This window comes from Acomys minous (assembly GCF_964271855.1).
Source record: "Acomys minous genome assembly, chromosome: 19".
Lineage (NCBI taxonomy): Eukaryota > Metazoa > Chordata > Mammalia > Rodentia > Muridae > Acomys > Acomys minous.
Window position 1 is genome coordinate 15,807,899 of NC_140499.1, and position 27,213 is coordinate 15,835,111.

General features: G+C 45.6%; 1 protein-coding gene across 1 annotated transcript in view; it reads right to left on the reverse strand.

The window, feature by feature from the left end:
• Window positions 1-3,565: 3,565 nt before the first annotated feature.
• ANXA5 (annexin A5) overlaps window positions 3,566-27,213 on the reverse strand; it is a 28,717-nt gene continuing 5,069 nt past the window's right edge. The window contains exons 3-13 of the mRNA XM_084769338.1: window positions 20,253-20,337; window positions 19,071-19,165; window positions 16,826-16,939; window positions 15,252-15,342; window positions 12,370-12,449; window positions 11,932-11,988; window positions 8,206-8,299; window positions 6,910-7,005; window positions 5,253-5,311; window positions 4,945-5,067; window positions 3,566-4,036 (exon numbers count right to left, since the gene is read on the reverse strand). Of these exons, the coding sequence (XP_084625464.1) occupies window positions 3,974-4,036; window positions 4,945-5,067; window positions 5,253-5,311; window positions 6,910-7,005; window positions 8,206-8,299; window positions 11,932-11,988; window positions 12,370-12,449; window positions 15,252-15,342; window positions 16,826-16,939; window positions 19,071-19,165; window positions 20,253-20,337 (957 nt within the window). The 3' untranslated portion in view covers window positions 3,566-3,973. The remainder of the gene's footprint in view (window positions 4,037-4,944; window positions 5,068-5,252; window positions 5,312-6,909; window positions 7,006-8,205; window positions 8,300-11,931; window positions 11,989-12,369; window positions 12,450-15,251; window positions 15,343-16,825; window positions 16,940-19,070; window positions 19,166-20,252; window positions 20,338-27,213) is intronic.

The window sequence follows — 27,213 nt, forward strand, 5'->3', positions numbered from 1 at the left end:
CACAAAATCTTTTAAAAGTGGTTTTCTTAGGTACCTGTCACAGTAAGGCAAAGCCTTCCTCTGGTCCATGTGTGGGTGTTGACAGTGTGTGCAGAAAATGTCCGTCACAGCTTTCTCCTCAGGGATTTTTATGGCCTGAAGACTGTTCCCCTGCAAATGGGCTTGAACAAGCGCTATTGTGGCAAACTACATTGATGCTCTCCTTGCTGATGGCCAAACAATTTAATGCATGCCTCAAGTATCTTTTCAGCATCGCTTCATATAGATATAAGCTAATAGAGGTTTTTAGTCCCTTCCTTGCCTCCTACTGCTCAAACACGAGTCAGGGAAAGTTATGGACACTGTTCTGAACTGTTCTGAACCCTGAAACCTAATTCCCCACTAAGGGTCTTGGAGACCCTGCTATGACATACATACAGAGAAAACTACTATAAGCTCCATGCACTAGTTAATTAAGTAGTCAACTATATGGATGGTTATATAGGTTATTCCTAAACTTTTGCTAAAATAAACTGTCATGATAAGAACGTTGGGTGTGCAGCATTGATAAATGGATAGTGGACAAGTGCCCAGAGCGCTGTTGGAGGGTGGACGGTCAATGCTTTTGTGGCTTTGTAAATACTGCCCATGCATGTTGGCTCACAGCCCCTCCTTTAGCAGGCTGCTGACGGCATTGTGCCATCTAGCTTTTGAATTCCTTACAATCCTGATAATTCCTGGCAGAGAGAGATTTTTTTTTTTATATGTAACTTGGATCTGTGTCCCTTGTTAGGAGCTTTAAGCATCTTCCATGTGCAAAAGGCACATTTATAGTTCTTACTATGAAAACCATTTCTTTTTAGTTTTTCATTATAGTAGCGGCTTTTTCTGAGGCAGGGTCCTGTTATGAGGCCCAGTCCTTTCTCAGCACCCTAAGAGCTCAGATTACAAGTGTTTGCCACCATACTTGGCTTTGCTCTTTTGCTTTCTAGGCACTATCTGTATACTAAGCTCTTTGTCATATAAACTAAGTATGTCTCATTTTTCTCCTCTTTTACATACTGTTGGACTCATGATGGCATTTTACCTTTCCTCCATCTTTTGTACCCTCCCTCTCTCTACTCTTTTGTCTTACTTTCCGTTTGCTCTGAAGGGACACCATGACCAAAGCAATTTGGGGCTTGCCTACTGAGTCAGAGGGTGTGTCCGTGACCACCGTGGCTGGGAGCATGGCAGCAGGCAGCCAGGCATGGCATAGGAAGAGCAGCTGAGAGCTTACATCTGACCCACAACACTGAGGCGGAGACTGGGCTTGGCCTGGGTTCTTGAAACCTCAAAGCCCACCCCTGGTGACTCACCTCCTGCAAGGAGGCCACAGCTCCTAAGCAGTTTACCAACTGGGAAATAAGCATTCAACTATGTGACTCTCTGGGGCCAGTCTCGTTCAAATCACCACAACTCCCCCTCTTCCGTCATGCAGGAACTTTTGGTTTTAGGCAGTTAAAACTAAGCATCTTTTCTCTTACAGCTCTTGGGTTTGGGGTGATGGACAGACTGACTTTCCACTTCCAGGCTGTTGCAGCAGAAACGGGCCTGCCCTAACAGGGCCCATTTTGAGGAGGGCTCCAGGCCTATACTTTGAAGAAGCTGCTGACAAATCCTAATGGTTCCTTCAGCATCCTCTCAGCTTTCAGGTTGAAGTCATTCCTTAGCAGCAGACACCTAACCAGTAACTAGGCATGAGGTACAGATAGGCCAGGCCCTCCTACAACAGACCTCTCTCAGGGGACTGTGGCCCAAGCCACACATTCTGTTAACAGGCACTTTTGAGGTCAGAAAAGCCATCTGGTACCTGACCAATTTGGCTTCCTGCCTTCTTCCTTCCGTGAGCCTTCTGCATCCCTCACTCCATCCCAGCATCTACTTGTAGAGACTCGAATAGGCAACCTGAGGAACGGTCTTAATGGTGATATAATGACTAAGACTTAACTGAATAGAGGAAGTTCAGAACTAATCTTATCTTTTCCCTCAACGATTGGAATGCCCAGTTATCGTTACACAAGTTACTTTTAAAAGGAGCTGCATTGTTGTACAGTAAACTAGGACCTACCTCTTCTGGGCACTGTTCCTATCAGCAGTCATTTAGGAATGGCAAGTGCACAAGGTTCTGGGTTGTGACAGCACTTTAAGCAAAAGATTGGAAAGAACCTAAGTGTCCATATTTGTTTCAAAATCCGGCTTGGTTCTTTACTCATCAGGCTATTTATGCACCAGTTCTGTGGAGTTTTCATGATTCTGGCAGGGGTATCGCTCTGTGATAAAACAGTTGCTGAAAACCTGCCTCCTGCCTGGTGTTTCCACACCACACACACATACACACACACACACACACACACACACACACACACACACACACACACACACGCTGTGTGGTCAGAGCCTGTCTCTACCCAGAACTATATACCCTCACTGCTCTCATTTAGATTCAGTCTCTTTGAACATGATCTAGTTCTGAAAATCAAACAAACAAGCAAACTGTTTTCACTGTGAATTCACAGCAAGACCTGGCAAGGATTACAAACTAAATAAATACAGCACATGGTAGAGCATGTCCAGTCTTTTATTCAAAGCCAAATGAGGTTTTTTTTCTTTCAATGATATGCTTTCATATTGTAGCCCAGGGTAGCCCAGAATTCCAAGCAGTCCTTTTGCCTCAAGCTCCTTGGTGTTGGGGCTACAGGTGTGAGTCACCATACCCAGCTCAGAGCTCTTGAACAAGCCAGCTTTTGTTGCACAGCTTGTGTAATGGGCCATGGCTCTGATCTATGGAGCTTGGGGGAAATCCAACTTCATACTATCACACACACAAATTTTACAGTTTCCTTGGTTATTTTGTAGAGCACTGAAGGCTGTGAAAAGATTGCTGTTATTATTTAAATTCTTTGAAGGGAGATTAACATTGTATACCATGAGTATATAGTGTATACAGATAACAAAATAACTCCACTGAAAAGGCACCCTGAATGCAGGAAACTGAAAGAAAAGCATTAGAAGAGCTGAAGAAATCGCTTTCTAAAACATACTGTGTGATTATCTCAAAGGGACAGATAACAAAGGTGAAGAGCAAAGTTATAAGCAAAAGCTAGCACTCTGACACTTTGGGTTGTGCAAAAATTACGTTTTCTGCTAGTAAGAAGCACCACAGCACCATTGCCTTAGCTGATGAGGAAAAGAAGCCTCTTTACATTCCGTCATCCCACCAGGGGACTTGCCTCATCTCTCCCAGGAGACCCTCCCCCTCCTTCATCCCTCTAGGAAACTATTACACACACACACACACACACACACACACACACACACACACACACACACACACACCTATGCCCCACTAGGGCACCTTTCCCCAACCCCCCACCCTTTCCCCTTCCTTCATCTCACTGCATTAGGAAGTTTGGTTTGCAGTCCTGCATATTTAGTACCCCAAGGCCAACTATAATCTTAGCTTTTACTAATACTCCTGTCAAATGCCTGGTTTCAAAAGGATTCCATTGTTAAATAAACTTTTTAAACACATACCCACACAGGATTTAGAGGGAGGGGAATGTTTATTCGTCATCAATCGTTTTGATACACACATCATAATTTTGCAGGTCTGATAGAGCAGTAAGCTTGCCTGACAGCATTTCCAGGAGTTCACAATTTCGTGGCTGAGGTTCCGATCAAGGTATTATGGTTAGCAACTCAATATAAACGAAGCTTTAAAAAAATATTAGCAACTCAGACGTTAGCCTTGAGAGGAGACAGAAGGCCGATCTATGGCACCTTTGGTCATTAGCATACTAGTGCTAGTAAGGCAGTGTGGCAGGCACGGGGGGGGGGGGCAGGGATGGGGGGGACGGAGGTGAGGGGACAGGGGGGGGGAGGTATGAGCGCAGGTGCATGTGCCGGAGGGAGCAGATGGTGGGCAGCAGGCACAGGCTCTCCAGGGAGCTCCTCAGTCATCTTCTCCTCCACAGAGCAGCAGCAAGGCTCTCTTGTAGTCCCCAGATGTGTCTCCCTGGAACCCAAATGCACTCTGTTAGCTCGATGACTCACAGAAGCCACAGGAAATAAAAGATGGAGAAATAGCTGGGCCTGGAGAGTGTTCCTGCGGCTTTTCTCCAGACTGGGCGGTTTCCCTGAATGACTCTCACAACAGGAATGTTACACAGGGAGATTCCTACCACGGCCACTTAGTTTAACTTTCTAATTTTACCCCTCGAGGGCCGTTCTCTTAGTGGCAGTGGAGTGTGTTCTTCCATCAAGAAACTGAGAGGGCAAGGAAACTTTTCCAAGTATGTTAAATCATCAAGCGTTCCAGACTCCCAGGTAGTTTCTCTCAGGCTAACAGAGCCATGCAGGGCCACCTGGGTGCTGTGGCTTTGCCTCCAACACAAGCAGAGCACATACTTTTCTCAAGTTTGCCTCATACATGCGTATGTGTGAAACGCTAGTGTTGTAAGTGCACAGACTCTCTAGCGACCATCAGCCCAGACTCCACACACCACACCTTAAATCCAAAGCTTTTTGCTCGACTGAAACCCCACTCTACACATGGACCAGATTTCAAGCTCACAGAGCACTTCCGTTTCATGCTGATGGCAGTGTTGCCTCAGTTAGTCCCTTATTGCAGATATGATCTGACACCAGAGACAAAGCGATGACAGGCAACAAAGAAGGAAAAGCTGAGGAGAGGGAGGAGCTAACAAAGACAGCGGAAACTGATGAACACAGAAAAGCACACATTCTAATGATGAGCAGAGCCTTGGGTCTGCAACTCAGCTCTCCCGTTACCCGTCCTCAGAACCCCTCACTCTAATCCTATGACTAAGAGTTTCAGCTCAACACGGGAACTGCACTCTTTCACTCATTTCCTGGATACTGGCCAAGCTGGCTCTGCGTTTCCAACACAAGACAAAGCTCTACCTTGATCATGGAATACAGAGAGGTGGCGAAGTTCTTCCTAAACTCCTTCCTGATGTTAAACAGGTCAATCTCGCTCCTCGACACCACCACTCTGATGAGGGTGTGATCGTCTGTCCCAGCACCCTTTAGAGGAGAAAAATTCACAGGTGTTAACACTTCACAAACAGCAACAAAATGGCCCCGGTTTGAGGTAAATCACTTAAGTCCCGTTTGGTAGAAACAGGCTACATGTTTGATGAAGACATCCATTCCCAGGCACACTCAGAGAGAGACAAGGATACACTTATTAGGCCATGGTGTCCACTCACCTTCATAGCATAGTACAGGGTCTCGGCAAGGTAGGCAGGTATGCTCCGAATAGACTTCACTGAGAAAACACATAATAGGACTGTCAAAAGCTAGTCTGACGTGAGAGGTATGATGTAATCAAAATGCAAACAACGTCTCGTGTTCTTAGCCTGCTTCTAGACGTAAGAATGGGATGCACAGCATACAGGCTCACCTGCAGGCTGCCAGCGGTCCCTCACCAACTATGTTTTTAGACACTAGCTTGGTTCCCCACAGAGGTCTGTGCAGGTTCAGAGAGGCACCGGAGAGAGGCTTTTCCTCCGTGCCCCTTTGTTCTCTGAGGTCTTTGTTGGCACCTGGCTGGTTATCATGCCACTGCCTTCAGCACCGCTAAGTTATACAAGTAGCTTGGAAGCTTCCGTTCCAACAAGAACACCACTCTAATCTCCAGAAACACCTGGACTGACTTTCTGTACTCTCTCCTAATTCTCCAAACTAAAGCTTAGAATTCACATCAACAACCTGCATGTATCCATTGCAGTCCAGATACCAGGCCAGGCTACCAGAGGAGCATCTTACTCTATCACATCACAGCTGAGGTGGACTAAGGCTGTGCAGACCCCAGTGCACTCAGCAAAGGACGCCGAGAGTATGCAAAAACAACAGTCCTTCGGCCGTGAGGTTTCTTAATCGTCCCTTTTCAAAGATTAAGAAAAATAGATTTTTATGCAGACTGAGAAATTATCATCTGACTAGAAAAAAAAAAGAATCTGTATCTTTAACGTGACAGAAGGTGGTTGTTTTTGAGTTAAATAATTTGAAGTTTTAGTTAAGTGCTCAGAATAACTATGGATTTCTTATGTGCCTTCATCATCAAAGAGCCACGCTTCTAGCTCACTGGTTGTGTGTTCAGACGGAAGGTGACTTTTTAAAGTTGGTTCTTGCGCAACTTTTGCTCATGCTTCAGAAAACAAAAGGCCTGAATGAGCTCCAGGTCAAATGCTCAGAACAGACAGACAGACGGACAGATGCTGCCTTCAGACCGTGTGAAGCCAGTTCCTGGGCCCTAAGGCTCTGGAGAACGTATAAAAACCACAGCCACCTGCAAACTCACTTCACCAGTCATTCTGAGCACTTAATTAAAACAATTATTTAACCTGAAAACAACTACCACCCCATAATCTGTCAAATCAAAGACAGGGATTTTTTTTCCTAGCCGGATGATAATTTCTCAAGTCTGCATGAAAAGCTGTGAGGACAGTATTCAAAAGAATTCTAAAACCCCCACAGGTGTCAGAGACGAGCCGCAGCTGCCAGCCTCTGTGATAATGTCCACAGCATCACAGGGCCGTCGTACTATTTTTAATGTGGTTTTAAAACCAATCCCTGCTAATGTTCTTAGTTCTTCCATATAATTGGGTTTAAGAAAGAAAGAAAGAGAAAGAAAGAAAGGAAGGAAGGAAGGAAAGAAGGAAGAAAGAAAGAAAGAAAGAAAGCCTTGAATTGGCAACATCAACAGAAACTCTGCACAGGAAAAACCCCAGGAGCTGGCTTCATCTAATGTCACCCCTTTCCCCTACTTCGCACAAAGAAAGAGGACTATTTTAAGATTTGGCCTCCAGTGGATGAAATCACTTCGTATTACAACAGATGTTACACACTGCGGAAGTCACCTACCAACAGCCAGGAGCAGCTGCTCCAAGTTCCCTGACGTCTCTCGGTCAATGGTTTCCTCAATCTGAAATCCTGATATTGTCATGTACTTGTCAAACACTAGGAAACAAAGCAGAACACACTTTCTTACTGGCTGAAGAAAATACTCCTTCGGAAAGAAGCTGTGAGTTTCACCAGGTGTCGCCTGTGCAAGCAGACACCTCCTTGTCCGCCTCGCCGTGAGAGCCCTGCACTCAGAGCCTTAGTGTGCTAAGCCCTAGGGCGGTGATTTGCTTGTGTTGTAACAAGTGTGGTTAATTAGTAACTTTGAAATTCAGTTTATGTTGTGACCAGACATTGTGATGTCCCACAGACTGGCCTCAGCTTCGGTCCTCCTGTCTCTGCCTTCCAAAAGCTCACTTATGATGTGGCCAATCTTTACAATGTCACACAGTCATACTGTTTGGTTACTGCCTTAACAGATGGTTCCATTAAGCCAAAGGGAGCACAATTGCCTGGAGATGGCCTTCTGCCACAAGGACACTCCAAGTAAGGGTAAGCCTTGACAGTGGCACGCCTGCAGATCGTGGTAGGCTTAAGTGTGGAGACCACACTCAGGCACAGGCAACCATGCTTGGCTTCTAAACATTGTTTCATAAATGCTGATTTCTTGGCCCCCTTCTAGTCGCAATTAGTGAGACCAACAGGTAAATCTGCTGTAGAAGATTCTGAAAAGCCCTTTTCCTTCTTTCTAAAAAAAAGCTGATCAACTAATTTAGCTTGTCCTTCTCTTCTTGCTGTGAAAATGATGTTTGGTGCCCCAGCAACCATCTTGTGGAGATGAGGTAATAAGCATAAGATAGGACACAGGAGCACAGAGGGCAGTGCAGCAGGAACACAGAAAGACACGAGGTCCTACCAAATAAGCCACGTCAAATAAAGCACAACTGTTAAAGCCACGGGGAGGGTTTTTGTCACTTGCTACGGAATTTACTCTAAAATGACACTGGCATATGAACGGAACGGATGCATACGAAGTGTCAGAAGAGCAGGGGAATTCTTACAGTGAGACACTCCTTGGTGAGACACTCACTGAGCTAACAGTCTGGAGCCTGACGCCCTCACCCCATCTGACAGTGAAGGGATCGCTAAGGGCATCTAGTTTTGCAAAAGCTACAGTAGCAACGTCAAGACCTTTGAGACTTCTCCAGATCAAATTGTGAAGACTGATTTTGCTCCAAGGAAGGTATCCATCCGGTCAGACCTGTGCATGTACTTTCAGTATTTCCCAAATCATTTGTCTCAAACAACTTTACTTACCTCTTCTCAAGTGAGACACACTGCGTGTCCCAAGGATGGTTATAAACTTTTCTTCATCCGTTCCCCACTTCAGCTCTCCAGCCCGGAACAGAGTCTACAACAAAGCGTCCCATGAGTCAGTCACTGTTCCGGTTTCCCAGCGCCCCACCCCTTCCTGGACAGTGACTCTGCCTGCTTGTGTACCAAGTTAACGGGTCACATGCAAAGTACATAAATGACACGGGAGCTCATCTTTCCAAAATGTTGCCTGGAATATCCCATCTTCCAGGAGAGATGCTGTGGGTAGGGAAAGTTCTCTCATCTCACTATTAAACACTGATTTACGGACTGAAAAGCAACTTGGTGAGAAGTTGTCTTGTTTTACTTTGCTCATCCTATAGCCGCTGTCATGTTTATAGCCCATGACAGACAAAAATCCCCATTTCCTCTTTGTACCTGTGATTTAAGCCAAGTCAGTCACAGGCTACCTTCATACACAGCCATGCGGACCACGGTAAAATGCTGCAATGATGCAAGATAGCACAGTGGTCGGCATCCACGGGTCACTTAGTAAAGACCGTGGACACAGCCTGAGTACTATATTCACTTCTGACAGTCAAAAAATATAAATGCTCGCCAAAGTTCATGTACAAGCTTATGAAACTTACACACAAGCATTATGAAATCTGAGGTCACTTGAGCTGTAGCCAATCTTTCGGCAATAACTTTTGTTACTATTTTGAGTTAGCAGCAGATCCCTGTTGGGCTAAGAGGAATGCAATTTGCCTGCAGAAGGCCTTCTGGCCCCAAGGACACTCTAAATACAGAATAAGACATGACAGTAGCTTGCCTGTGGCTTTGGTCTTGGTAGGCACAAGCAATGGATTATAGCGGTCTTCATCTATTTTCTTTTTAATTTTATCTCCAGAGAATTAAAAGATAAGACCCTTTCCTACACCTTTGTGCTAAATAAACAGAGTCCTCTTTCCTTCCCCGTCCTTCCTCAGAGAGGTCAATCTTGTGTCTAGAGCAAGCATTTGGCAAGAACGATGGTAAATACCAGGTTTAACACTCTCAAAACATTGAGTCAGTTTGACATATTTAAAAAGGTGAAAATTAACTCAGCACATTTAACATTATAAAAAGGTGCATCGAGTGTGTGTGTTCAGTCCCCAAGTGAATGACTCACGGTGGCTTATCAGATTCCGGGGATAACAGGCCTGCCGCGGTGCCAGGTATCAGTGGAGAAAACCTCAGAGGTTTATACAAAAGCTCTTTCACTACCTCGGCTTACTCTCTACCAAGACACAGGTCCTTCCTAATGAAGACAGTCCCCCTGCCCTGCTACAAGGGGCAAAGGGGCGTGCCCCTGGCCAGAACCAAGAGAAGCAGTCTACGAAAGGCTGGAACACTCAAGAGCACTCGGACAGTGTGGCTTGCTCTCCGTGGCCCCTGGTCATGGCAAAGGGAAACCTGGGTTCCATCAGGATATGTTAAAGTCCCCCACACCCCTCGACCCCACTAAGGCAATATTCACACATACAAAATTGCACTCTCAGTGTTCTTCTAAATGGCCACATCTGCTATGTGACAGGTAAGGGGCATGTCCACAGCCTGGGTAATCAACACAGTCCCCAGAGAACAGCATGAGTTCTGGGAGGGAAGGAGAGCCCTGCTCTGCCCCCAAGGCATGTAGGATCCGAGCTGAAGCCCAGGATCTACAAGCCCATAAACGTGAGAGGCAGTTCCGGGCAACAAATGGTGAGGAGGGAAGTCAGTGAGGTCCCTGAGCCCTCGAACAGCACCGTGCGATTACATCAGCTGTGCTGGGCAGTCTGCCCACAGAGCCCTAATGTAGATCTCGCCCCTGTTACCTGAGACCACAGTTGGCTTTGTATGCTGTAACCACTGAAAAGCTTCCCCCGAGCTCCTGGTTCTGAGAGTAAGAACATGAGACCTACGCTGTCTTGCATGAAAGCCCAGAGGAATCCATGCCTGGAAAGCAATGCTGCCTTCTGAAATGAGCGAAGCTCCGAGCTGAGGGAGAATAATGACTTGAGGGGTCTGTTCTTGCCCTTTCTCTACAAGAAGGTGGAGTTTAGTGGGATCTGAGCTTTTGACTTAGTAAACTCTTCATATGATAGGAAAGCGGGGCGGGGAGCTAACCCTGTTTAGTGGAAGGGAAAGGGGGTTGGAGTCAGAGAGCCAGGCTGGGGATTGGAGCTCCACGATGACTCATCAGGGCCTGGGCTGCTTCCCTTATTCATAGTTGGGAAAGGCCTCGCGGACCTGAGTGTAGCACCTATTCCTGCATCAGTTACTGACTGAAAGCCAGCACCACTGTAGATGAGGCCGGAACTAAAGCGACACTGCGCCCTGGAAAGGTGGGCGAGCAGCGGGCAGGCGGGCAGCGGGCAGGCGGGCGGCGGGCAGCGGGCAGGCGGGCGGCGGGCAGCGGGCAGCGGGCAGGCGGGCGGGCGAGCAGCGGGCAGTGGGCGGGAGAGCAGGCGGGCAGCAGGCAGGCGGGCAGCGGGCAGGCAGGCAGCGGGCAGGCGGGCGGCGGGCAGCGGGCAGCGGGCAGGCGGGCAGGCAGACAGCTTTAGTGTGAGGCAGGGAGACAGGAACAGGAAGCCTGGGATGCCTGAGGGCCACCCTGACTCAAACCTGGAAGGTCAGACAGGGCCAAGTAGGAAACATGTGAAGTAGGGATGACCTTTGAAGAGACGAGGTAGGAACAAGAGAAGCGAAGAACACTGAGGGGGGATGGGGAGTGGGGGGCTGCTGGCCTAAGACATGGGTTATGAGGAGGTTTACAAACCACACCCAGGGGCCTGGACTTTATCCTGAGAGGAGTGAAAGGCTAAGGCTGAAGGGCTCAGACAGGAAGGTGACCCAGTACGCTGACATTTACGAGGCAGAGCAAGAATGAAATACCGTACAGTGAGCCCCCCAGTAAATGTCTCCTTTTTTGTCTCCAGTGAGGTAGGCACTACAGCGATTGAAGCCTAGTAAGATAACGTTCTCCTCCTGAGCAAAGTCAGATGACACACTGCTGGCAACTGCAAAGTGGTCGACCAGATCTCCCTTTTTCGAAGGCACCTTAAGTGAACCGTGACCAGAGACGGGACTACAGCGAGTGGTTCTAGGAACCCAAGCCCTGTAGGCCCAATACCGAGGTTTCAACTCTCTTGTTTATTGTTTCCTAATGCTTATATCTTATGTCTGGCTGTTTTGTTAACCACAATGAAATTGCACTGGGATTCAAAAGTCCCAGAAGTAAAAAAATTTCATTTAGGAGTTGATAAAAAAAAGTAGCTGATTAAAAGTAGTCATCCAACTGTTTAAAGCTCTGCCAAAAGAAACACGGAGAATTTCTTAATGCTAAAATAAACTAACCTGTCATATCTTTTATAATAAAATGCCACTTAAACCATAAATGCTTTATTTTTTTCCTTATTTTATCCTACTAAGAGACCTATTTCATCACGGCAATAGAATGGTAATGTGAGGCTTTTAAAATTTTTTTTTCTATTTTGTGAATGGTAACTTACAATATAATTTGCTTATTTTTACCTCAGCTTTGGGATAAAACTATTTTGTTAGCCAGCCCAAAATAAGAAAAGTGTACTCCCCCCAAAAAAACATTTTTGAAGGTTCTTAAAATACATATAGTGATTTTTTTCACTACTATAAGTTCTTTTTATTTCTAAGCCACACCAAAGTTGCCATATAATAGACTTCACTCACCTGAGCATCCTGTTCAACTTGAGCGTCATCAATTGCCGTATCATCGTCTCTATTGGCCTGTAAGAAATGACATCACACACCAGACTTCAGAGCCTGCTGCCTGGGTGCAGGCACCTTCTCTTCTGGCGAAACTATACTTGTGCTAAGATCACAGAGACCCCACAACATGCTACACTACCCCACAGCAGAAGCTCACACCAGCAAAGCCCTGCTGCTTCTAAGTACTATGGACGAATGTGCTGCATGCAGCTGCCTGAAACAAAGCCAATGTGTTGGCTATTTACACTCTGACTTAGATATTCTGAGGCCTGCAGCTGTCAACAGTGGGAACCTGCTCATACCAGAAATTCCCAGAAGACTTCTAAGTGGCCTTAACAATACAGGCAGGTCATCCCAAGCCAGCTCCTTAGTCAAATTGTGTTATGTCCCCACCAGTACCTGAAGGAGGACCACCAGCATCCTCTGGTAGAACCCTGAGGTATCCCCCACCACGTCATCCTCCAGGCTGGAACCATATTCTGAAAAACAGTGGTTCACACTGGTTAATAATAGCATCTCTCAACTGGAGAAATCCTGCCCCATTAATCAAGTGAACAGGACATGAAGGAAGACCCGTTACATCTGATTACCAAAAATCCTCTGTTTGCCATCTCTCAGTGTACTAGAGACGGATGGTAAATTCAGTAAGTGAGTGGCCAGATTAAAAATAGGCTATATTAACCTCCCCCAAACGCATTCACTCCAGACTAAATTGTGACAGCCCCTTTATAATGCCCCCCAACGTAGTTAGTAACACGCAGACGTGGGGGGGGGGGGTGGCAGTGTAAAGCTTCAGAAGTATGACAATCCTAAATTGAAACTCTGCTTCCTTCAAATGTTTTATGTGATTTTTTTCCCACCAATGTTTTTCCTCCTTCGAATCCTTGTCTTTGCATGGTGTGGTGGTATCTCCCCCCCAATATGATATATTTCCTTTGAACCACTTACGTTACCTCTGACAGACAGCAATGAGATTTTAAAGTATGAACTCCCCGCCTCAGGTTCCAACTGAACCGGAGGTCATAAGGAAAGGGTAGAGCAGAGACCTCCTGACTCGTATACCCTTTCGCGGACTCCCAAACTGCTATTTTAAGTGTTCTTGCTATAAATAAAGTATTACAGTGTTTAATCATTTCTCTGAAAGCAGGGATGTTTCGAAATGCCAACACTTCTATTTCATGTGTATTGGAACCAGTTACCCAGATGTAGAACTTCGGAGGCGTCTGGTTCCTTCCTCTGCTCCCAAACCTGGGACTAGTCACCAAATCCCCCCCCCCAAACATTTGCTCCTCTGATTTGCTCTTCATGCTTGCCATCCCTGCCACCTCAGTGGTGCCATAATTACTACACAACTTCCTGGTTGCCTCCCTACGGGGCTGTCTACCTAATACACCTCAGGACTCAGATCTCCTTCTCTTCTCCAACGGTTCATCCTACATTCCATTGGCCAGTTAGACCTCTGACTCAAGGCCAGACTCCTCATCCAGCCGTGCGAATTCCCTAACTGCCTGCTGCCTCCCTAGCGCAGTTTATCTCCATAACAGTCAGGCACCGGCCCTCCCCCAGAGTGAGGCTCCATCAGATCTCTCAGTCCACTCTCCTCAAGCCATGCTCCACGCCACTGAAGACCAAAGTCACCTTTACCTACTGAAAACCCATCATGTCCCTCCCTCCCCAGTTTGTTGAGGTACAAGGAGTGAATAAAACATGTATGTATTTAAGGCATGCACCATGCTTGACACACGGGGAAATGGTTACCACAGACTTACTGGTGCCACCGTGTAGCTTTCTGTGAATGGCGAAACACTTAAGATCTAGTTCTTAGAAATGTTAGGTGTACAATATAGTGCTATGAATGGTCACGTTACTACAAGCAGATCCCCAGAACTTTTCCACCCTACCTCACTGTCCCATGGACACCATCTTCCCACCATCTCTCGCCTTGATCATCTCTCCTGTCCAGCCTTGGCAAACACCAAGTTACTCTCTACTTAACAGCTTTATCTGTTGTATCACTTGGTTGGAGTCTACTCAAGTGAGGTCACACAGTGTTTGTCTTCCTGCACCCAGCTGGTTTCACTTAACATAATGCCTTCCGTGTTGACCTGTGCTATTGCAAATGACAGACGTTCTGCGTTTACGGCTAAGCAATGCAGCACTGTGCGTTCATGTACATACAATCCACTCTTTTTTCCCACGCATTTCCCAGTGGATATTTAGTAAGCCACCTACTCTTGGGATCCCACTATCTCCTTTGTATCACGAAGCCTTTCCTAAGACCTGAAGCTGTGATGCCCTCTGCCTCCTGTCTGCTTTCTGAATTCATACTTTTACATATAATACTTTATAAATGCGACCGCTCTTTAACTACTGATATAACTCCATTGAGGACAAGAGCTGTGGTAGCGCACTGAGCAGGGCGCAGCATGCACATTTACATGCTCAATTGCTGCGGCACAGATGCTCAGTCCCAGTTATCAGCACCCTTAGACGGACAGCTCCGAAGGCTCCATCAGATAAACTGCCCTGTTGAGATACCACCTCTGCCACAGAGGGAGCAGCCATACTGTTCTGACCCAGTGGGCTGAAAGCATCGCATCTAAATCCTATAAGCCACTCCTTTGAGAGAGCCACAACCACCGTCAGACGCCCCAGGCCGAGTCAATGACAGAGAAACCTGCCGAGATCAGACCGCTGCCCCTCCCTTCACTTTCCTTTCATGGACTTGACTGCATTCAAAGCACTGAATATGGACCTGACTGAAACACAGACTTCGTTTTCACACACGCACACACAAACAGGGCACACTAAAATAACAACCCAAACACAGGGCACTCACCAAGCATGCCCGACAGCTGAGCAGTGTATTTCCCTTTCTCCATGCTTTAGCAACTCCAGTCTGGAAAGGGTCTCAGTCTCTCTTCCCGTTCCCCAAAATGTCTCCTACATAGCTCTTCCCATCTCACATAAAATGGCATTTATTTGAAGAAATGTATATTGGTGGAATAGAAAAAGTCTGTCTATTCCTATAGTTTCTGCAAATCTTACGGCAAAAATAAACCGCATCTCCCTTTGGGTGTTGTCAACTACTAAAATTGTTAGGAGTGAAAAGACAGGAGCTTGCTCCTTCATTGGTTTGTTGTTGTTTATTTTTTACTGAAGAAGAAGAAGAGCCCAACTTACAGCTCTTTCACTCAATAATCACATACTGATTGGTGCCTGTATCTACACAGGACCACATCCATGGGTCAGAAAGAACAGGTGATAAATTCCAAATTTACCTTCTTCATAAACTTGCTTTATTTCCTTGATTTCTTTAGGTGTCCTTGAAGCAATAATTTCAGTCAATACTTTCTCATCTGTCCCAGCTCCCTGTTGAAAGATTTATTTTTAAAAGAGAAAACATGTCAATAAGATAAAAAGACAGACAGACAGACAGAAAGAAAGAAAGCTACTTCCCTGGATGTTATCCAGATTACATAATTACAAAAATATCCAACACAACATGAATTTCTTTGTGTATGTGGTCTATTATTAGAGTTAAGAAATTCAGCAATCTAATTTCTATTTTACTTTTTATTTTTCCTAATGAAAAAAATGTTGACTTTTCTAACAAACTATTATCTAATAAGTGAGGTCTTTAATTTTGTCCCCTAAAAGCATTAACAGTTTGGTATCCAGAGTGGCACTAGGGGAGTGCTAACCAAATCATTCCGAGGTGTGAGGCCTTTAGGTCACTGGTGGATGTGTTTAAAGTTGTCTCTTCTCTGTCTGGCTTCCTGCCTGGCCACAGGCCCAAAGCCTCAGGGCGAGGGAGTTATGGGCATGAGCCAAAATAAGCCTTTATGCTTAAACAGATGGTCACAAGCATCAGAACAGAGAAATGGCTAACAATGCGACCACTTTCTGGAATTCACTTTCTGTGTTTCTGAAAAAATAATCTTAGTTGATTTCCATTCTGCGCTTATAAAAGACATGTCTACATTGCGACATCAGAACATATGAGCAGAAATAAGGCTACGTACGCTTAGGCGTGTCTGTTCAAGATAGCATGGCTTCTATTTCTGCCTCTTTGCAAAAACTCAAACACTAAAATACCTGAGTTCATTCCTCTAGGAGGAGCCGAGCCGCTAACAATGCTCGAGATGCATTCTGTTAAGAAGCCCTCTTCTCTGGGGCCTGAGATCCCTGTTTACTACAAACTGTAATTGCAGAACGTCACAGGGACTCAGCAAAAAGGAGTCTCCTGACTGGGGGATCCCATTCTTCCGCTATGTGAGCAGCACCCAAGCTGCGTATCCTCTCTGCTCCACGAAGGACGAGCCTCTCCCTGCCGCTGTCCCAGCAAATGTTTCAACGCAGAACACTTCCGCCCTTCTATTCCAAAAGTTAAACTATTTCACCTGTTACAATCTCTTTTTAACATTTATTTATTTATATATTATGTATACAGTGTTCTGCCTGTATGTACACCTGTAGGCCAGAAGAGAGCATCAAATCACATTGTGGACCACCATGTGGTTGCTGGGAATTGAACTCAGGACCTTTAGGAAGAGCAGGCGGTGCTCTTAACTACTGAGCCATCTCTCCAGCCCCCTGTTACATTTTCAAGGCCTACGGATAAAACGAAGGTAAAATAATCCAGCACACTAGAGTTCTTATAAGCAATATTTTTGAATTTAACTATACAGGAAGACTAAACCCTTGTCAAGCCTGTCCACCCTTTACTTCTTATTGACTCCCACGGTTTTGTCTGAGCAGCCTGCGCTGAAATGAGTCAAGTAAAACACAGGATAGCCACCGAAATAAAGTGGCTCTGCGCGTGGCGGAATGGCCCTTGCGTGCACCCTGTTACCTTGAGAGCATGCTTCAGTTCATAGGCGTCGTAGACACGGGAGGGCTTCATCAGGGCCACGATTAACTTCTCAAACTTCCCAGTCAGCTCCGACTTCAGGTCATCCACAAGGTTCTGCCGCAGAAAACACAAATTTGGTGGCCACTGTCTTCCCAACCAGAAACGACAGCGCTCGCGCAAGTCAATTCCGTGTGTTGCTTCTCTGAGTGTTACAGAAGACATCTGTACTAAACAATGCCCTCAAGAGCATACCTTCAACGTTTGGCCCAAACCTCAAACACAAATATTTATCTACCAGGGTGTTTAAAGAGGTTTTTCATTAACTTCAAGTGTTAAAATAAAGCAGATTACCTTTACAGAGCAGCCTAGTAAGTGTGGTAGCATACGCCTGTAATTTGAGTATAAGAGAGCCTGGCAGCATACACTAGTTTTGATACTAGGATAAATCCCAGGTCTTCTCGTGTCAGTAAAACAACCTGTGGCCAGTGTACATTCTCAGCCCTTTATACATTTAGCAGCAGCTGTCTAGGCTGGTGTAGGCTGTCTAGGCTAGGCTTCTTGTTCTTTTTTAAATTTTTTTATTTTTATTTTTTTATTTTTTGAGACAGGGTCTCTGTATTACTTAGCTTTGGCTGTCCTGGCTGGAACTCACTACATAAATCAAGATGGCCTCAAACTCACCGAGATCCACCTGTCTCTGTCTCCCAAGCACTGGGATTAATGGCAAGAGCCACCAGACCTGGCTCCAGGTAGGATCTGAACTTGCAGTGTCACCTCATCTTCCGAGATAGATAGAGTTACAGGCCTGCAACACTGTGTCCAGCTGCTTTATAGAGTAAGAATCTTCCTGAAAATCCCAAACCCACCCACCCACCCAAAAAAGCTTAACTAGCGAAGTTGCTCTGCATCAGAGCACTTGGGCCATGTGAAGCATATACGCAGCATTTATTTTTCTCAGCATCCTTGCAGAAGCATCCTTATAAAAAGCTCCTCCAAAAGGCTAGGGTGAATCTTAGTGGCAGAACACTGTCACAGTTTTACAGGGCTTTGGGTTTGACCCCTAGCACCAGGAAAATAAAAAAAAGACAAAGAAAGAGAAATTGTCTCAAAACTCACAAATATATTTTTAAGGGAAAGATTTCTCCTATAAAATCTAAACAATATCTTCTCTCTTACTATACAATCCTAATATATAATAGCAATGTCCCAATATAGAGCCTATGATCACTGTTATGCTTCTAAAGGTGGCTAAGAGGCACTTTTAGTGTGGGAACTTATACAATCATTTGTGAAAAGGAACAGTGATTCCCCAGCATATCGGGCAGCAGGGTTAGGGTTAGACATCTCCTACCAATGGCACCACAGCTCCACGGACAGCACCTGGCCCTGGCGGATGTCCCGGGAACACAGGTACACAGATGCGGGGGACTGCACTGCAGCTCCACAGACAGCACCTGGCCCTGGGGACTGTCCCCGGAACACGAGTACACAGATGGGGGGCTACACTGCAGTTCCGCGGACAGCACCTGGCCCTGGCGAATGTCCCCGGAACACGGGTACACAGATGGGGGGGGCTGCACTGCAGCTCCACGGACAGCACCTGGCCCTGGGGGCTGTCCCCAGCAACACAGAAAGACACTTTCTGGTTTTGCACTGCATTTGTTTTTCAGTGTAATGACAAATGTAAATTGTCAGAATAGTAAGACTACATTATGGTATGTCACATATGCTTTCAGTAAGATTTTAATTTTTACTATGAATTATTAATCAAATAAGAAATAAATCAAATAATGTAAATGTATTAAAATTATTACAATATAGGTATATACCTAAAAAATAAGGAAAGCAGGGAGGAAAGAAGAGGGACAGTTACCAACATGGACCATTGACCCTATGACACCCAAATGCATCAAGTCAGGAAGCACAATTGTATGAGGCAAAGTTTTTTGTTATCTTCTAAACGGTGTGGTATGACAACTTGTGGTACAGTGCACGCATTCTATTGGCCATCTGCTAAACTTGTAATAATCCAGAGGTGGTTTAAGGTGGCCACAGGAGATGAGCAAGTTACATGTGCCATCCTTGAGGACATCGGCACCTGAGGTGTCTAGTATCCTTGAGGCAGAGAGAAGGGGCCTTGAAAAAAATCCCCAACACATACTACGGGATTGTCTTATTTCTCAAACTCTTTTAAAACTCATTGCTGGACTCACTCCCACCTTGGATGTGTCGTGCATGGCCTTACCCTGCCAAACAGAGTCTTAAACTCCTCAGCAATTTCCTGGCGCTGATCATTGCTTCGCGATGTCAACAGGGTCAGGATGCTCTCTTCATCGGTGCCTGGAATTGATAGGTAACAGTGAAAGCTTGCCTCCCACATTCCCATTTGCTAAACACCCTTTCCAATTAGCTCATCAGTCACTCTGTGCTCTTTATGCCCTCTATAAAAAATATAGCACAGCTTATACAAAAGAAAATGTAAAATTGAGACTACATAATCTATCCTATTTCATATGTATATGAAAAACATATATGCATGTATGTATGTCTGATTGTATAAAACCTATTCTCAATTGGGCTTAAAGTAGATGGACAAACACACCTAGTTTTTTAAAATCTTGATGTGTCTGCTTTTCATATGTAGTAACATAGTTACCCCAATAATGGCTATTCACAAAGCATAACATGCTGGGTGTTATAGGAGATTAAGAGAAGAAAAAAATATAGTCCTTGGCTTCAAATTATAGATAATTTAGCATGGAAAGCATAAAAACCTACAAATAATTGAAGTTAAAAGAGACTAGCAAGTACCATAGGGGAGGTCCAAGTGTTATGTGGGATTCAAAGGAAGGTCTCTGGCCAAAAGGAATTTGGGGGAAGGAGACACCCAGCTGTGTCGTGAAAGGCAGCCATGTAAGGAGGGCGGCTTAGAATAACAGAAAAGCTCACAGAACACAAAAACACAGGACTTACATGTATAGCAGACACCCACCCTGGCTGGATCAGAAATATCAAACAGTGTTGGGAGATGAATCTGAAAGGGGGCCCTGAGGATGCCAGAGGCAACCCTTCAAGGCTCAGATGCAGAGGCCTAAGAGTAGACAGGTCAAGAGGTCGCAACTGGTTAGAAAGATACTGGTGTGGTGCTGGTGTGTGGGTGTCTGTAAGAACTTCCTAAGAAGGAAGAATGGACACGTGATGGGCAGGGCCACTGAGTGGACAGGTGATGGGCAGGGCCACTGAGCTACCAGTTTGCCTCACACTGTGTGCAGACGGGACTGGTGACCCCCTACAGCACAGAGCCAATGTTACCTACACATCCAATTCTAGAAAATAAATCTTCAGGATGGTCTAAGATATTACACACACACACACACACACACTTTTTTTTTTTTTTGGTCTTTTAGAATTAAAAGGTTTAAGTTACCCAAGCCTTTCATGGCCTTTCGAAGAACTTCTGCATCAGCCCTGCCATCAAATCCAGGGAAGGCAGTCACGGTGCCTCTAAGAACCTGAAACAGGAAGAACAGCATTATTCACACCATGACCAGTATCAAAAAGTTAGTCACCTTGGCAGTCTAACCTGCCCTCGCTCAACCTAGAGTTTGGCCTCTAAGTAAATTGACCATCTGAGAAGACTTACATCCCACTTGAAAGGAGAAGTAACCACTAGTGGAGAAGTGACAGGGCCCGTGGAGGGGAGAAGACACCCAGACCTACTAACAACAGCGTCATCAGAAGGTGGTCACCCATCTCCCTTGCTGCGATCAGGCCCAACCAAGGCCTCCTGCCTCACAGAGGACATGCCTGCTGGCTCCCTTCCCAGCTAAATGTCTTCGACCTTGAAGCACACTGAGCTTGCATTAAAATGTGCTGCCCCACCCTAAGCACACTCAGTTGGAAACAGCTCTTGGTGCCCATGGTCTTTATACTGAGTCCAGGTCCTGGAGAGCCAGGAATCTTGAGATGTGTCAGTGATTTCTGAAAACACTTGGTGATTTGTGTTCCAGACAAATACCTTGAAAGATACTCTTTTCTTTGTGAGCCTTCCCGTTTCATATTCTTATATGAGATGCTGCAAGCAGGAAAGTGACCAGCACATAAGTTGCCAAGTGCAGCAGAGCAGGCAGGTGCTGACATTGACCAGGGACGCATGTGCCCACTTGAGAGACTGAGAGCAGGAAAGTGCAGAAGTGGGAAGAGAAGAAACTGGGTTTGGGGTGGATACCCTAAAGCAGACTTAAAAGTTGCCTGTAAAATTGCCAAGATCATAAAAATAGACAACTGCAGACGTAAATTGTCAGCATGCACAAAAGCACACGAGACTAAAATGACCTATTTTCTTCGGGCAAAGTGTTTCAACGGACTGGATGAAACATCAGGTCGGGTAGAAAAACTAACACAGGAAAGGTCTACAAATGCCACACGAAAAGCAAAGCCAAGATCCTGCAGCCAACAAGGAACACCACAGGCAATGGGGCCAGGGACGATGTGGGCTCTGCTCGGCACTGACTGACAGAGCTGGGACGAAGGAGAACAGGCTCGTGAGAGAACTGGCACCAAGGAAGCTAAGAAGGGGCTGTGCAAATGCCATTGGGAGCAGGGAACGAGCAGGAACAGCAGTCGGAGCCAATGGTCCTGGTCTGGGATTTAAACCTGGACAGCTGTCTCTGCGTTTGTCCACAGCAGGCACGTGGGGAAAGGGGCAGCAGGCTGCGAGTGACAAGGTCATACAGGTGGTGGCTATGTTTACCTGAGGGAGCTAGTACATCAAACCACATTACCAAGGTGAGAAGAAGTGGGCAGAAAGAAGGAAAGAAAGGTGACTCGCATCGGACTGGCGACAGCTACCTGCCAAGTGTTAACAATGAGCCCGGTGCTGTGCTGGGTGCCTTGTGGATGTCTCAGTGTGACTCACTTTACAAGCAATGCCAGCTTAGCTGTTGAGCAAATCATTCACGTGATCATCAAGCAAGAGAGTTGCAGTTAGGACTTGAATCAAGCCATGGGCCTGTGGCTCCTTAATCCTGAGGTGTTGAGCTGCCTCCCAAGGCAGGAACACAGACAGAAAGGAGAGAGGCTCTCAGAGTGTCCTAGGTGGGGCTGCTACTGCTCTGATGAAACACCATGATCAAAGGAAGTTGGGGAGGAAAGTTCCAATCACAATTCCTCATCAAAAGCAGTGGGGAACCGGAACTGAAGCAGGGCAGGAACACAGAGGGAGGCAGGAGCTGATGCAGAGGCCATGGAGGGGTGCTGCTTACTGGCTTACTCCTGGTGGCTTGCTCTGCTCTAGGAACCCGGGACCACCAGTCCAGAGATGGTACAACCCACATCAAGCTAGGCCCTCGCCCAGAAATCACTAATTAAGGAAATGCCCTACAGGCTTGCCTACAACCCGATCTTACAAAGGCATTTTTCCCCATTGAGGTTCCTTCCTCTCAGATGACTTTAGCTTGTAGCAACTTGGCATAAAAACTATGCAGCACACAGAAGAAAAGAGAGGAGGGGCTAAAACAAAGGGCTGGCTGCCCAGAGGAAGGGGACAGGCGGGCCTGGCAGATCTGTCCTTGTAATAGACAAAGTAGGCTGCAAGACAGTGAGATGGTTTGCCTTGGGGAAATTGCATCTCACAAGCAATAGTTTGTAAAAGCAGTTTTGTAGAACACACTTTAAAATGAAATATTGATCTGATATTGTAAGTTATGAAGAAATTGCAAATAGATTTATACACTGACAAGATTGAACAAGGAATTAGAAAATATATATATTTCCATCCATCCCTAGGGACTGAAGGAAACTTCTTGACAGATGTAAGAAAGAAAAACATTCTTAAAGATTTCAGCTATTAGCTAGAGCTCCAGCCTAGCTCCAGCCACATACTGCAGAGATTTCTAGAACTCGAGACACAGTTTATCAGACGTGAGTCACACATATGAGTAATGAGGTCAGATCCTTGGTTAGGGCTCTGCCTGCCCCCTTGCTACCCACGCAAAATGCAATGTGATTCTGAGTGACTCATCGGGGAGGCCCCCTGTTGCCTGAAATCCTCAGAGTCCACCAAAATAAGCTTCCTCCGCAGCAGGTTCTGGTGCCTCATTCAGCCTTGGCTTTTTCTCACTTCTCTTCATTTCTCACCACCAACCCGCCCCCCCCCCACCCCCGCTGCCACAAATAATAATGCCTGCTTAGGCAACAACGGTTTAAAACATGTAATTCACTTTTTAATTCTCACTTTTAAAAAATATCCAGTCTTTAGCTTGATAATTTCGTTGCCTGGAAATATAGGGAGACAGGAAGACAGAGAGTTCTGTCCCCCCTCCCAGTGAAGCAGGAAGGTCCGACTGGATGAACATACAAAAAGCCCACTAACATTCCTTGTGCTAAGGCAACCTACTGATGGAATGAAATATCTTTTTCATGGAATTAAGACGAGGCAGAGGCAGGAGGATCTCTGTGAGTTCAAGGCCAGCCAGGTCTATGCAGAAGTTCAAGGACAGCCAAGGTTACATTGAGGACCTCTGTCTCCGGAAGAAAGAAAGAAAAGAAGGAAGGAAGGAAGGAAGAGAAAAGAAAAGAAAGTGGGTGATCAAGAAAAATGGGAAAGCCAGCCTGACATAATTGTGCTTTGTAAAATGAAACAGGCACAGGAAGAAGTCAGCCCCTCTAACAGGACCTAGGGTACAGCACAACCAGGTCAGATGGCTGATCTCAAGCCCGCTTCCAGCTTTCTTCAGCTGTGAGTACAGCTGCCAAGACTCCCGTTCCCTTCCTCACTCTTTTCTTCCCTTTTGCTTCATTTCAGTTGGTCAAACTATCCAACTACTTTTGACCTCTTTCTTAAGGTCAGAAACAAAAGTATCATTTTAAAATAAGGTTTTTTAAAGTTATTTGCACAATGGTAGAAAAGTTCTAGTGAAAAAAATAAGCATTTGTAAACATGACTGTACTGGCTGGCTTTGTGTGTCAACTTGACACAAGTTTGAGTCATCAGAGAGAAAGGAGCCTCCATGAGATCCAGCTGTAAGATGTTTATTCTATTAGTGATCAATGGGGGAGGGCCCAGCTCATGGTGGGTGGGGCCATCCCTGGGCTCGGGGTCCTGGGTTCTATAAGAAAGCAGGCTGCTCAAGCCATGGGAGCAAGCCAGTACGCAGCGCCCCCCCCCCCCCATGGCCTCTGTATCAGCTCCTGCCTCCAGGTTCCTGCCCTGTTTGAGTTCCTGTCCTGACTTCCTTCAATGATGAACAGCAGTGTGGCCCACAGAGGACAGAGTTAGACATTTGATCCCCTGGAACTGGAGTTACAGAAAGTTGTGAGCTGCCTAATGTGGGTGCTGGGAACCTTAATATTTACTAGGAACTTAAGTTCAATAACTCCACTTCTTTCTACTCTGTCCAAACCTAAAGTGATCAAGCCAACCATCCTGATCCGCCCCTAGCACTTCATCAGCCACATCAGTGACATATCAAAGGTATCCCCTTCTCCCATAAGTCCCTCCTCTAGTCCCAGCTGTGTCCTGCATGATGAGCAATATCTACATTCTTAGGACTCTGTAGGCTGATGCAGGAGGATTGTTGTGAACGCAAGGCAAGCCTGTGTGAGACACTGTCTCAACAAAATAATATTAATAATATTAATAATAACAACAACAACAACAATGTCCTAACCACCGCCTAGTTTAATTTCATGGTGGTGGATAGCACTCCCTGGGATTATTGGAAGAGGATCCCAAGTGATCCAGTTTCCCTTCCAAGTCCAATGGGGCTATCTCTCTTCTACAACCCCCAGAAATGCAGACACCATGCTACCACCAAGATACTCTACCTTAAATACAAATCTGGTCCTGGAGTACTCACCTCTAAGAGCCCTTTGAAGGGCTCTCCACTACCTAGGAAACAATTCCTATTACTTGGCTCTGCCTATCTACTGGCAGATAGATGATGCTGATAGATAGATAGATAGATAGATAGATAGATAGATAGACAGACAGAGGGATGGAGGGATGGGTGGATGGGAGAGAGATGGGGGACGGATAGATAGATAGATAGATAGATAGACAGACAGATGGAGGGATGGGTGGATGGGAGAGAGATGGGGGATGGATAGATAGATAGACAGACAGATAGACAGATAGATAGATCGATAGATAGATGCACTCTGGCAGTGCCACCTACAGTTCCATCCTGCCAAACTCTTAGCCATGCCAGAGGCGTTTGCCTTTGTTGTCACTATGGCTACTTATGATACCTCCCCTCCTATAACCTGCACAAATAATGCCAGCAAAACCACCTCAAATAAGAGTGATTCATATTCCAAAACGTATCACAAACACCAGACAATGCATGTGCAGGGGATGGCAGTGCATACATAGTAGCAACAAATCTTGGTCACAGCTGCCATTTTACTTTCCATGTCTTACAAGATTCAGGACACTGGGAAGCAAGTATACAAAGATTCAGGATGTACACACAAATGGAAAGTAGAAACAACACAAACAAGTGTCCAAAGAAATGACGCCAACCACAGTATACACTCCTTCCAAATAACCAACAGATTGTGTGTTTGCGTACTGTGCAAACTACTGAACCAAAAGGATGGATTCAAAACATATTTAAAGCAAAGATCTTAGGAGTGCTAAATTCTAACTCAACTAATGTGTTTGTGCAATTTTAGAATAGTAAACAGTTATGCAACCCAAATGTATTTCAGAAATGGATCTATGGTGTAGAAATATATTTGTTCTATTTTAAACTCTGAAGTCATTATAAGCAGAAAGCTGAAGATTGCATATCTCTAAGTCACTTAAGTACCAAAACAGGTCTTCCAAGGACTGGGGAGGGGGGTAAGCGAAAAAGAAAGTGGGGCTTGCTGATGCCAATGAAGGGTTCAGTGGCTTGCAAAGCAGCCAAGTAGCTTTCTCAGAATCCAAATGAAGCCAGAATCAAAGGGATCAGGAACGGCAACATACTGAGCCAGGACAGCAGAGGCCATGGGTGATGGGCAGCCCTGACCCAAGATCCCAGGATGAGCTGCAGGGATAACTGCCCTGAGATGGAAATCAACATCCAGAGTTTCCTCTGTGATGAACTCAGGGAAACGTTACTTGTTTACACTGATCCTGCCAGCTCTGCAAATGGCCTTTGTAAATTATTATTATGAGCCCACAATCCTAAACCAACCCCCAAATTTTCCAACCAACTCTTATACAGTTTAAATATACACCACAGAGGTAACTGATGTTCTTGAAGTTTCTACTGAACGTTTGTGCAGCCTAGTTCTGTCTTCATGCCATTCCTGCTGCAGTGAGCATATTAACTCTTTAAGAACAGCAAAACTAGCTGGGCGGTGGCAGTGGCAGTGGAGGAGCACACCTTTGATCCCAGCACTGCAGAGGTAGAGGCAGGCAGATCTCTGTGAGTTTGAGGCCAAACTGAGTTCCAGGACAGCCAGGGCTATACAGAGAAACCCTGTCTTGAAAGAAACAAAACAAAACAAAACAAAAACACAACCATCCAAACAAACAAAAAGCTCCAGCAAAACTAACAAAATTAAATTCAGATTGCTCAAAATTAAATTCTTACAATTAGACTGCCTGAAAATGACATCCTTAAACGGAATTAAAATATATGAAATGGCTCATTTGCTTATGAAACACAGACACCTCTTTTTTCCAAAGCAAAGGAAACAGCCCATTAACTTTTAAGTATTTAAAATAAATTGGAACTACCTGTTAATTTGGCTGTAGCTAGACAGTGAAATGAGAAACCAGCAGTGCTGTTATACAGAACTGTAAGTGAAATCAACCTTTTCCTCCCCAAGCTGCCTGTGGTCACATTGTCATCACAATAATAGTAACCCTAACTAAGACAAGTTGGAACCAGGAGTGGGGTATCACTGTGACAGACTTGACCATGTTGTTTTGGGGGATGGTTGTGGAAGGACTTTGGGACTTTGTGCAGAAAGGCCACTGGGTGTTCAGTGCTTGGTGAGCTGTTCTGTAGAAGCCTGGAAGACGATCTTGAGAGCAGTGCAGATGATGGCTGCCTGGCTTATGATATTTCAGAGGGAAGACTCTACTGGGCCTTTTGTGTGAAGAATCTGTGGTATCTGGTCATCTGGTGCTGAAGAATCAGCTGTGATTACAAAGAGGCCAGCATCACTGAGGTGAAGCCTTTTGAGAAGTGTTTCCTCAGGATCAGCACATGGAAGCTGTGTCCCAGAGGTGGCCGAGGTTGCATCTCACGCTGGCAGCCAAACTTGGTAGTGAAAGAGTTACCCAGGTGATAATTGGTTTCAAAGACATGAAGGGGTCATGGACAGAGCTGATGCTTGGGACTGTGTGGCAGTGGTGGAGTGCTGTAGAGAGCCCAGGAAAGGCTACTGAC